Source organism: Tachypleus tridentatus, chromosome 6 (assembly GCF_004210375.1).
Source record: "Tachypleus tridentatus isolate NWPU-2018 chromosome 6, ASM421037v1, whole genome shotgun sequence".
Classification (NCBI taxonomy): domain Eukaryota; kingdom Metazoa; phylum Arthropoda; class Merostomata; order Xiphosura; family Limulidae; genus Tachypleus; species Tachypleus tridentatus.
Window position 1 is genome coordinate 160,650,940 of NC_134830.1, and position 12,707 is coordinate 160,663,646.

The 12,707-nt window shown below is 31.1% G+C and overlaps 1 protein-coding gene across 4 annotated transcripts in view; it reads right to left on the minus strand.

The window, feature by feature from the left end:
* Positions 1-90: 90 nt before the first annotated feature.
* LOC143254299 (segment polarity protein dishevelled homolog DVL-1-like) overlaps positions 91-12,707 on the minus strand; it is a 31,238-nt gene continuing 18,621 nt past the window's right edge. For 2 of the 4 annotated variants that reach the window (XM_076509234.1, XM_076509236.1), the window contains 5 exons: positions 9,456-9,590; positions 8,632-8,799; positions 5,415-5,645; positions 4,809-5,116; positions 91-2,126 (listed from right to left, as the gene is read on the minus strand). In XM_076509234.1, coding sequence (XP_076365349.1) covers positions 4,839-5,116; positions 5,415-5,645; positions 8,632-8,799; positions 9,456-9,590 — 812 coding nt within the window. In that variant the 3' untranslated portion in view covers positions 91-2,126; positions 4,809-4,838. Of the gene's footprint in view, positions 5,117-5,414; positions 5,646-8,631; positions 8,800-9,455; positions 9,591-12,707 lie in introns of all 4 variants that reach the window. The other 2 variants (XM_076509233.1, XM_076509235.1) reach the window with 1 other exon arrangement.

A 12,707-nucleotide genomic window follows, 5' to 3' on the forward strand; every position in this document is an offset into this window, starting at 1 on the left:
TACTTTAATACGTGAAATTTGTATTTGCAAGTGTGTCGAAAACCTGGTTGACCTGGATTGGATGATATGATTAAAAACAACACTAAAGGATGAAGTTAATTCAATGGTTTATTTTGTTACATGTATTTCCAACACAGATTAAAGATGAGTAAATGAAATTACATGCAACAAACTGACAAGCACTACAATAAAGATTCTGCTAATATGAAAGATACATATTAATATTCAGTACATCTACTACTGAGTGTGAGAAAATGTCGTACAATTAGATTCCTAATGTGCAAGATACTTTCCTGTCAATCCTTAAGATCTGTACTCGTATTCAAAAATCACTTTGGATTGTTGAAGGGCAAAAAAATTGTTCATGGCAAATGCACGAAAATACGGCTTGGATTTTTTTTATTTTTTTACAAATTAACAATTGGCCCCTCTATGAAATTATTTCCTTTAACATGGGAGTTTTAACCTCTTACAGACTAATAACAGACCACTGATGAAAGTTTTACTTTTTTTTTTTCACAAGCTATGAAAACTTGCTGGCAATCTCGAGTCATGGTCAGTATTCACGTTCTCTTAAAGTTTAACTCAATAAGAACAATAATGCAAATATCAATTTAAAATACAATAATATTTGTCTCTCGACAGTTTTAATCAGTTTATTTAACATTATATATGAAGCAACATAAGCCTTAAACTTTATACTAAACAGGCATGGATAAAGCAGTTAAGTTTACAATATTATTGCCCCTTTTGTTTTGGTTAAAAAAAATTCATAATTTTTGCTGCAAACACTTACTAAACTGCCATTCATAATTGCAAGTAAAGTCAAAAGCAGTTTATTTTTCTAGCCTATTTATCGTGATTGTCAAAGACAAGAATTTCTTAAAACAATCACGTCAACAGAAAAAGGTATAAATATATATATATTTCTTTTTTTCACATGTACACACAATTTAGGACATGTTTGCAATTTGTTTTTTTAAGTATGCATTTTCTTTCATCAAAATTATCTCAGCATCATTCAGTGCCCACGTTTATGAAAAGAACTTTTTTTTTATAACAACTTAAGTTAATTATAGTCCACTCCACCTATAGCTATTTACAATTGTCTTGGTTTAACATTAACCTCGTTACGGAAAAGTTAATTCGGTTAATTTGAAGCCATCATGAAAGCTCAAGTCTTACTAACAAATTTGTTTCACTTTTGCAAACCTGTCCAGAAAGTTAGTTTAGCACTATTTAAAAGTGGTGGCACACACAACCCATAATACACACCTGTACATGTTATGAAAACGCTTCACAAAAACACCATTACAGTCACCAATTTGGGCTAGAAAAATTATTACAATCACTTTAGCCATCACAAATCTTTGCTTATTTTATCAGAGCATAATGGTAAATGGCCTAATACACAACTGAACTGATGAGAGCTGTGTTCCATGGAACTCCAGGGTTATCAGGAGTTCACCACAAAAACAATGGGTAATGATAGTTTTTGTTGTTAGGGACCAAACCTAATCTCAAAAATCACAAGTCAGTTGATATTTGGTCTTCTCCACAGTTACAATGACATCAGATTTTGGTAACTTTCATCTAGGGTTGAGGTGGCTTGATGAAAGGAATGAAATGGCTTCATTTAAGACCACTGGATTAAAACAGGATTCGTTCTCTAATGTGCATTAAATTATGGTAGTAAGCTTGGATATTAATATAAATGACCAATGAACAGGGTAATAGCACTGACAGATGAAAAACTATCACAGTAGAAAAATGTTTATTTTAATTTTATCCATTAATTAGTTTACTGACCAGTGATATTTCAAGTCTGAAATACAAGAAATATTGTATAATCACAAATCACAATAAATGACTTGTTTCAAATACTCAAGTCAAAGACAACAGGATCTTACCTATTTCCCAATTGCACAGCTTCAATTTTCTCATATTAACTAAATAATTAATTTCCAAGAGACATCAGTTTAAACAAAACTGTGGGCTAAAACAACTAATAAAACATATGGCAATGAATAATGGCAGAACTACTAAATAAAATAAAAACAAGATACAGGCCTTCCATTACACAACTCCTTCGTCTGAGAATTGGCACTCCAATATGTCATCCTCAACTGATAGACATGAAAAAACAAGAGAAATCTACGGTTCAATAGTGTCATGCAATAAATTAACTTCTACTATTGCATCCTCATAAGTGTAATTTGTTATTGAGGCTTTGTTTTAGTAGACAACTCAAAACACAGCACAAAAAAATAACCACATTTTATAGACATGTATATAAAAAGATGTAAAAATAATTTCTTTCTGGCTTAAGTTTCAGTATAATTGTGAGAAAGCAACAGTCAGCCAAAAACATCATCTATGGATGAAACCTAGCTTATATCACTAATGCCTTCCTTAGCCCTTAATTAACCACAGAAGCATTTGACAATTAAGCTTCAAGAATTTTAATGGTTACTTGCATTTTATGGCAAGAAAATGTACCAAAAACACCAATATTTTAATTTAAACAAAAGCACTGGTATCAAGCAAATGAGATAAACTACATTTAAAACATCTAATTACAATACCAGCTACACTGAAAACTTTCTTAATGGTATTAGTATACAAGATACAGTTTATGTTTTCATACAAGACGTTCCAGCAAAAACATTTTTAATATCCAAACTGCGATCACAGATGTTTGTTGCTTTCTCAAAGGAAAACCCATTACATGTAGAAATTCTGTGTAATGATGACTTAACTTTGCATAAATCTTACAGTTGATATTATGTATTTTTTCGGTGAGAGCAGTCAACTGAAAATGAGCTGAAGCAATCTAATAATTTTCGTTCTAAGTTCTAGTTTTAATGGTGTATTCATTTATAACATTATTTCCTATCAATTTGTTATACAAAATTATCTTTACTTATTGCATTTATTTTAATGTAGTTTCAACCTCTGCCGAAGTCCATTTCTGATGCTAGTTTTTAATAATCACACAGAAGAGGATAGTTTTCTCCAAGTCTAACAATCTCTTTTATGGCTTTTAGATTTTGAACGTCCAAAATATTTTAATTTAAACTAAACTGAGAATTAATTATGCCTAAATAAAAAGAAAACTGAAACTGTAATGTAACAACTTTTAAAAGATCTAAATTGTATTTTTCTATGCTGAAATAAAACAGCTTTTAGAATCATAGTATGCATTACTTCCAAGAATTAGAAAGAAATATTTTCTTCCATTTTCAATTAACTGAAGCACAGAAGTGCTTCTTTGAAAATTTAAAGTATCAAGGTTTGGAAACAGGATTCTAACTAAAGATGAAATAACAGTTACATGTGTGTATATACATATATATCTGTGTGTTATACATGCATATACAATTTCCTTATCATTCTTCCCTAGTCTGGCACAAGATTCCTTGAGCAAAGCAAATGTGATGCACAAGAATTCTGCAAAAAGCAAAGTGCATTTCTAAAGTTCTCACAAACTAGTTCATTTGTCAAACCAAATGGTCTGCAGAACAATTTTACATAGTATCTCTAGCAATTAGGGTTAACAAAAATAAAGTAATTGAAGCAACAAGCTGCTCAGAATTAAAGCCTAAACATGATGACTCACTGGCACATCATGTTACTGCCTCTTGTATGTGAAAAATAACCTATTTGAAATACATCACAGTGAACATGTATACAAGCATAAAAATAACGGTATTATCTATAATGAAAAAAACCAACAAAAAACAGCTTGAAGACTAAACAAAGGAGAGGGCTGATGAACAAGTCACTAGTGGTGTGGTTCTCTTAATATTTCAAATTCCATTTAAATCACATATCTTTAAACCCATAAACAGTGTTAATCTTTGCAGATCTAATAATGCATCTTAAATCTGAATGCCAGATGCACTCAACTACAGCAGAACAATTACATGAAATTACAAAAATAACATCCTGTCCCTTAATGTAACACATCAGGTTCAAAGCGAGAAAGATCCCAGTCGGAGAACACACGAATAAAAAAAACAACAAAATATGTCTCCAACTCCTAGAGTCTGGTAACGTTATACAAGGTCAGTGCCCACGAATATCAAAACACAAGTTCATCGTTAACTTTATAGCAGAAGACTATTGCAAAAAAAATTGAGTAAATCTTTGCGTTTCCTTCATATCAAACTCAAACCATCTATACTATAGGAATTTATTATTTTATTGTTGTATAAATTATAACTTCTGAAGGTAACAAATGGCAAAAAAACAAACTTTGTATCAATAGGAAATATTCTTCGTGGCCTTAACGAGGAGTAATACAGTACAAAACATACTTGGCCTAAAACATCCAAAAAATGTAAACTTAATACATTCAGTGACTTGTGTTGTTGTTTGAAAAACAAAACTGGATGAATATCAACACTGAAAGCTGACCCTCAATGACCAAAGTTTGCAATTAATCAACTGATGACAAATAAGGGATGTCAATAAAACCCACACTGAACCAGAATTTATAAAAATACAAAACATTAAAACAAAACCAACTTTCTACAAAAGTGAATGGCACTACAATATTTATGTTCAAAACAAATGACTATGGTAGTTATAAAAAAAAACAACAGACTATACATATATATATACACACACACACATAAACAGTCATGCGGTACTGATTCTTACTTCTTTCCAGCTAAAATAGCACCAATATGTTATAACAACGTACTTGTGACAAGCCTCATATGTGAAAAAACAAACAAACTTGAAACCCCAAATGCACAATACAAACATGCATGTAGTTATAAAAACCAAAAAAAAAAAAAGACCTTGCTAATTTGACCAATTCCAGAATAGCATCACATCACATCGACAAAATATTCACATGGACTGGCCATATCTCTGCCAAAGGACTTTCTGCCACCAGCAAGCTCTGCAGGGACGGCTTCGAGGCAAGCAACATTTTGAGATGTTTGAGTATTGAGACTAGGTTCACTTTCACTGCTTCCACCACCTTCACTACCAACTGCTTTGCCTAGCCGCCCACCACTTCTCTGACTAGCTACCTCAGAGTCGCTTCCTCCAGGACTGCCGCTTTTTCTATTTTTATCCTTGGCTCCTCCGTTGCTGCTGCCTCCTACACAAAATATTTAAATAATTTAAAACATATTTCAGAACAGTTTTACCTTCTGTGATACTTTTTATCTCTACGTACAAGTTATGATATTTAGACGATTTCCAGATGATAAAAATGTGTTCACTCACCACCTAAACACTATTAAACATCTTTTTTTTCCATCTCATCATTCAATTTCTCAAGTTTTTGCAAGAGTTTGTGTTTAAATTAAAGTTACTTTTTAGTTTCACCACCGGTTCTTCCTTTATGGAACTTTTAACAACTTTTTGTTTTAGTATAAAACACAACTTCTGGGTACCTGAACCACTTTGAATGCTCCCTTCCTGAATCAGGTTTGTGTACACAGGAGTCTCAGTATTGTAGTTGAATGGCATTGGAATAAAACCAGTGGTCTGGGGAACATAACTACCAGAGTAAGGCATCTGTGTGCCCCAAGAAGCCTGAACTGTGGGAGGAGGAAGTGGTCCCAGGGTATCTCTGTCAGCCTCACTAACAGAATCATCTCCACTTATTTTTAATCCAGCCATGTCTAGAATTACATAAAATAATGTACGAATTAAGTAAATGAAATATTTAAATGTATGCTGGAAACAGTAAGAAATGTTAGAAACAGTTGAATTCAATTACTGTGGATGAGTTGTTACACAGCAGTTTTTGTTTGGCAAAAGTAATCATTACTTTAACTTTCTTGTCAAGTCAAATAGATAATTACAAAACCAATATCTACTGAAGAAAAAGAAATACAGGTTTTTTCTTGATAATGAAATATTATGATTAACTTTTTCTATACAGAGTTGTTCGATGTGACCAACCTTGTAATTCAAAAGTAGCCATCAATTTTCATAAACAAAGACCTATGGTTCTGAAAATTAGACTTTGCTCAGTATTATCCATATTATAACAAGTAATTTATGTTAAATGTCTTACTTCATAGAAGAGAGGTAAGTAAGTTAGAAGGTGGAGATCTAAAACATAAATATCACAATTTTCATACCAGAAGATATTAAAGACTTGTTTAAACATTTCATTATACCTAAAAGAAATAACTTAGTTAATAAACCAAATTTTAATATTATACATGTTTTGTTGCCAAGTTGATTTGTATACACTGATAATAAATTAGTTTAATTAAGGCTTTGAGCATACCATAACCACCTGAACTGAATTTCAAATGATGCACTATATAACTGTTGTTAACATACTCTAAATAAGGTTTTATTCATCAAATTCAAAAACCAACTGGTTTTTTTTATTCATGGCATGTTTCTTACGGCTTTGCTACCAATCAGTTCCTTAAATAATAATAATAAAAAAAAAAAACAGAACACCATATTTGTATTCAGTGTGTAATATATTTCTCTGCAAAGTAGACTCTTGTACTACAACTGTTCAACTGGGCCTGAAGCGTAAAACACTTACATCCACCTTTTCGCACCTATAAATACTTCCAAACTGTCCCCCACCCCATCAAAAATACATTTTTGTTCAAAACTATATTTGTTTTGATTGTGGGGTTTTCATAAATTCTCAATTATTCTTGTTTTTCAAGTACCACTAAATCTTCGTTAACGACGTACGTGGTTTTCAAATATGTCAAGTAGGTGAAACTGTTCAAAATCCGACACAAACTTTCTTAAAAGTACGTTGTTTCGGAAAAATCTTTAATTTGTTTTATTTCTACTGTTTAAATTAAATATTCGTCACTTGTACTCACACTCTGAATAGTTCATATGCAAGGTTATTTTTACTCAGAATATAAAAATACTATCTATTATCTTAGAGTGTTTTCATCTTTTGTTCATGTAATCTCTAAAATCTTCTACATGAATATCAGAACTTTTTTAAGGTAAATATTTATGTCTTGTATTCTATTTTCTCTACGATATCACTACCTCTGGTTATTATCATCAATATACAGTGTAATGAAGTGTTCACAATTAAGAAATGGAAAAAAACGTATATACCTTTTTAGTTTTATACAGAATATCTTAGATATATTCTTTTAATATGTGTAATGTTACATCTTTACTTCTTCACTCATAGTTTATTTTTAATTGTGTCTTTAATTATATCAAAATGTCATCTGGTGCCTGCTGGCCTTTATAAAGGAACAGTTTAGGAGAAACATGCTTTACCTCTAGGCAAAATATTTTCCATACATCCTGTGTTTAGAAGTTTTAAAGAGATAAGAGACAAATATATAAACTTATAAACCTTTCAAATAAGGCACAGATCACACATAATTAACTGATATATAAAATTAAAACTTAAATGCAATTTCACTGTATCAATATGGCATGTGTAGTCCAAAATAGTATAGACAAACTCTAGGTACTTCACTCCCAACAATGGATTCAAGATTCATCCTCTCTCAATTTAATCTGGATGTATAAAGACATGATATTATTACAGTAATAAGTGAAACTTGCTCTTTCTGTTGGTTATAAGCATACCGTGTGCCTTAAAGCTATTAATTAAGCACTCATCTTCTTTCATATAGCTTGAGATTTTTAACCAAGGTTGCAATACAGCATATCCTCACCTGTTCGCGGTTCCCCATTCGCGGCCCCGCATATTCGCGGGTTAGGCTCTTAACCCTATCGCATCGTATGCCGATATACCGGGCTAGCGTCATAACGTCATAAAAACGAATGCTCTGTAAACCGGGTTTTTGTAGGTCATAGAGACTAAAAGCGCTTTTTTTTCGAGGGTATGTCTGTATTTACTCTCTCAAGCAGTTTTATCGATTGACGTCTTTATCGAACAATTATTATTGAATTGTACTGTACTGTATTATTATTACCTGAACTGTGCATACTGTATTTATCTGTCTAAGTTTGCCTTTAAATTTGTTCCACTTTCTGTCAATTCTAATACATGTGTTGTACGCATAGAAAATGACTTTACGGTACAGTAATACAGTATGGGTAACTATACTATGCGGTGTTACTGTCCTCCTGTACTTACGTTTCTTTTTGATTAAAATATTGTTGCAGTACAAAATTAAAATGTGTTTACATTATCATTACTACATTAGTGAAATACATGACTGCATGCAATATTACTACATTATTACTGTATTAATGAGTAAGAGTGTCTTTAGAAAGTGTCTGGGAAGCATTTAGTACCGTATATAATCTCATACATAGAAGTTCTAAAACTGCATCCAATATTCGCGGTTTTTCGCTATTGGGGTAAAGAAAGTAACCCCCGCGAATAGCGAGGGAATACTGTATATGCCAAATGTTTCAGTTATTGTTTCAGAGGTTTCATTGCAATAAAAACATATATTGAACTTAGAATTACAGTGTACATTTGATAATAACCATTTTGTTAGAACACACCTATAGTGAAACAGCATAATTAAATGTAACACAAATAACATGCATAACAACGGGTTTAAAAATGGAGTTGTCATCATAGGATTAGAATGCCTGTATTTTTTTACACCTTAATAAGTAAACTTACATATTTCCATAAAATATTGTTAATTTCAAGGAATCACATGAACTTACTACTGCACAGAGTTCCAAAGACGTAATAGCACTGTTCCGAAAAGGTGATTTTGTTCACCGTGTGACGAATATAGCCAGTTTTCAACATCTGAGTGGCATACTTGCGTGCTTCCCGTCTGTCTTGAAACCCCTGTACATGCGTAAACAGCCAGTCAACTACATCGGCACCTACAACAGAAAAAAAAAAAAAAAATCCATACAAGATCTAAGAGACACACGGGCCTAACTTCAGAAAACCCTTAAATTTACATTGTAAGATACTTTCCCAGCTTTACAAGACAACGTAAAATCCCATACCTTTTGGAATGATAAAGCACAAGGATTTTATTAAGAAGTTAATTAGGAATTTGAGTCTCGCTTGATCGTATTTTGGTTTCACTAAACCAAAAAGATGAAAAAGTACATTTTCTGATTAATTCTATAACATGTACTTTAAAGTTTACCCTTAATACAGTTAGATATGTCAGTGCTGTTGTGTAATTTATGCTAAACCAAAAAGATACATAACTAAGTTAATTTGTACATGCAAGTATCTGAATGAAACATTCACGTGGACCTATTCTTATATCAAAAATATATTTCAAAACATCAACAACATTTATGTACTTAAAAAAGTATAGTCATATGGCCATAACAGAGAAAATACAAAAAACAAAAAATTCTCCCAAGATATCTAAAATAAATTAAAAGTTCCTGATTAAGTCTTACACTTTCTACAAAAAAAAATTAACTTTTATAAAAATTAAAATTGGTCATAAATTTTTACTGCTCATTAAAGCTTGCTATTTATAAATAATCAATATTTTATTTAAATAAAACCATACCAATAAAGGCTTTAGGTATTGTTATCTTCAACCACATGCGGTCTCTGACATCCAATCCAGAGTCTGGTGCTGACATGAATTTTACAATAGTGGCCATGTCAGTGTCCGTTGTTAGTGGAGTGTCATGAAACTGGCCTAAACGTACATAGTATTAGTTTAAACAAAACCTTATTTTATAGCCGAGCTTAATAGTATCAAGTTTTATACTGTGCATGTCCAAACCTTCCTGTATAAAACAGAACATATAACTTACAGGATTTGTTTAAGGAAAATAGAATTGTAAGCTTTATTTGATAAAGGACAAAAATTTCAACTTGCAATAAAGAAATAGATTTAAGCATTTTGTTATTTAAGAAACTCTAAGCTTTCTTTATGATACAATAACAATATTCAATGTGCAATAAAGATATACATTTGAACATTTTGTTTGTTAAAGAACACGAACTTTATAACACAATTATTCAGTGTGCAACAGAAATATACTTAAGCATTTTGTTTTTTGCAGAATGTGGTAAAACAGTAAAAATATTCAATGTGCAATGAAGAAATACATTTGAGCATTATGATCTTCAACAGAAAAATTTCACTTAAGACCTTTATTTACACATTCAGTGTGGATTCTAAATCTTTGAATTCAATACTAAACTAGCCCATAATTCGTGTATTAGACATTCATTTCCTCTCAAACCTATAAAACTTCACTGAAAATTTCTTGACTGTCACATTCATTCAAACTATAACAACATGCAATCTTAAGTTCTCTAAACAATTGGAAACTTGTTCAAATGTACCTGGAGTAGATTTTATCTTTTTAATTCCATGTATAAGGACAGAGTCAATTTTTTGACCATGTTACAATGTACACACACACACACATACACAATATAACTCTGAAAGTACTAAGTGCATCTTCGTTTAATTCACCGAGCTTTTAGTAAACATAACAAGTTTACTGCACACTAAAAATCAGGTTTTGTATGTGAATTTACAAAGCCATTTCTGAGTCAATCTAAAAGGATTTTCATAACCTCTAGAACCTCTTAAATAAATGCTAAATTTGTTGAGTAAAATGTTCTCTAATTTAATTAATTAATAACATTAATTAAAGTTAAATCATTTGTAAGAAAGTTTAAAAATATGAACAAATCAAATATACAGTTTTCTTTTAACATGACACTGACTACCATTTATAATTGAGTTTTTTTGGTATCTCAAAAAGTCTGAGGTTTCTCACAGTTTCAAATCTACTTTTAATTTTAATGTTTTATTATTTTTTTAACTGTGTATAACTAGAGAAGTGAAGCAATAAATAACACAGGGAGAGCTTAGAGGAAGCTATAGTAAACTAAACAAAGCATAGAATTACATCATGTGATAGTAGCCCTCTTTCATTCCTCCAGAATACAAGTTTTTATTGCAATTTTATTACTTAACTTAATAATTTTCTAATATTTACATTTTAGTTACTTTAATAAAAAATATATGACAATAAATAAAAAATACACATAAAAAACAATAACTTTTTTTTAGCAGTTACTTTTACCATTAAGGTCTTTTGCACTTGAGTACATGGTTTAGTAAGCCTTATTTTTTCTCACTATGTTGATTGTCCAAAAATAATTCATGTAGCTTTCAAATATATATTTTAGAATGAAAAAATACATCAAATCAAAATGTCTCAAAACTAGTGTAATTTGTCTGGCTTTCTAACCTATATGTAGGTTAAAAAATTCCATAATATCCTGTATGAATATTGTTCCAAACATGTTTAGCTTTCATGGCAAACTACTGACTTTTACCTCTAAAAAAACAACAAACAATTTCCTGTTTTATGAAGAGTTTACTTTTTGTTGTTTATAAACATATTACAATGCAATATAAAAGAGAACTGCGGACATTTTTTTAAAAGACAGAAGACGTGGGAATGACCCGTTAACGTGTCGAATAAACAGAGTGATATCTCATTCAAGCAAGAACGGGTTGAAACTACATAATGTAGTTTGTCAATTAGTACAGCATGTGTTTAGAAACAGTTGAACAAACTGAAGCCCTTTTGTAAGCAAAAAAACAAAAATCAATATGTGAGAAACCAAAGCACCTCTACATCATATGATTCAGAAGTGTAAAATATGAATTTATTTAAAATTTTCTTATTTATTATAATTATACTCAATTTTTGTCTGTCCTGAATATAATATATTCACACAAGGACTTATAGTTGGATAACACACAACTTAATACCTAAGTGTGCATGTTTGCAAAATTAATTTCACTGGATGTAAACAAAAGGTAGATTTATGTAAAAACCACTTCAGTAGGCATTTTGTACAACAATATATTAAAAACTTTCTAACATTTTTAGAAAGATCTAATGTCAGGCCACAGAGCAATGTCATAACTTGATTGGTTTTATTAAGTGCAGTAAAGTTCAACATATACAAGTAACAGTGTTAATATACACTTTTAGAGGAATATTTCTATTATATGTGCAGCTAAAATGAAAACAAACAAAAAAAACTTGTGTTTTTCTAACCCTAAACAGTTCAAAGTTACACAGTTCTGCTAAAGAAAAAGTTTACTAGAAGTCATGCAATGACAATGATCCCAAAAAACATTCAAGTCCAACTGTTAGCAGGAACTTAATATTCACGAGTCAATAATCACCCACGACTAGGCATGTAAATCACATGTCAGTGTCTTACAGGAAATGTGATGTGAAAAGCTAGCCTCAACACCACACTGTGTTCACCACATTACAGATACCTATTTTCTGAAGTATTATTTCATTTATTAAGTATCTTCTCTTCCTTTACATAGGTTTTAGGTTGTTCAACCAATTAGAAGCATACAGTATAGATACTGACAAATTGAAACATAAGATTGCAAACTCTCCCAGCTCTAATGAGATGTCACTACATTCATTCCACTCACACAGACAAGCCCACCTCATACCCTCTGTTTATTAATTCTCTCTGACATTGCTATTGAACATGTCTACCACAAAAAGAAAGAACAAATTCTACACTACATAAATCACACAGTCTTACTTAAACATCGAAAACTGACAATTTGCCATGAGGGTTTGAATTCAGTACCCTACTCTGAAGAATAACTTTTTTTTCTTATCACATTTGTAGGCTAGTTAAAAGATCAGATAAATTATAGTAGTTTTTGGACAACCTAATCTAGCGAATGAAGTTTGGTTTTTCTTCAAATTCATATTTCAAGAACATTAATTATTTTTTGGAGAAG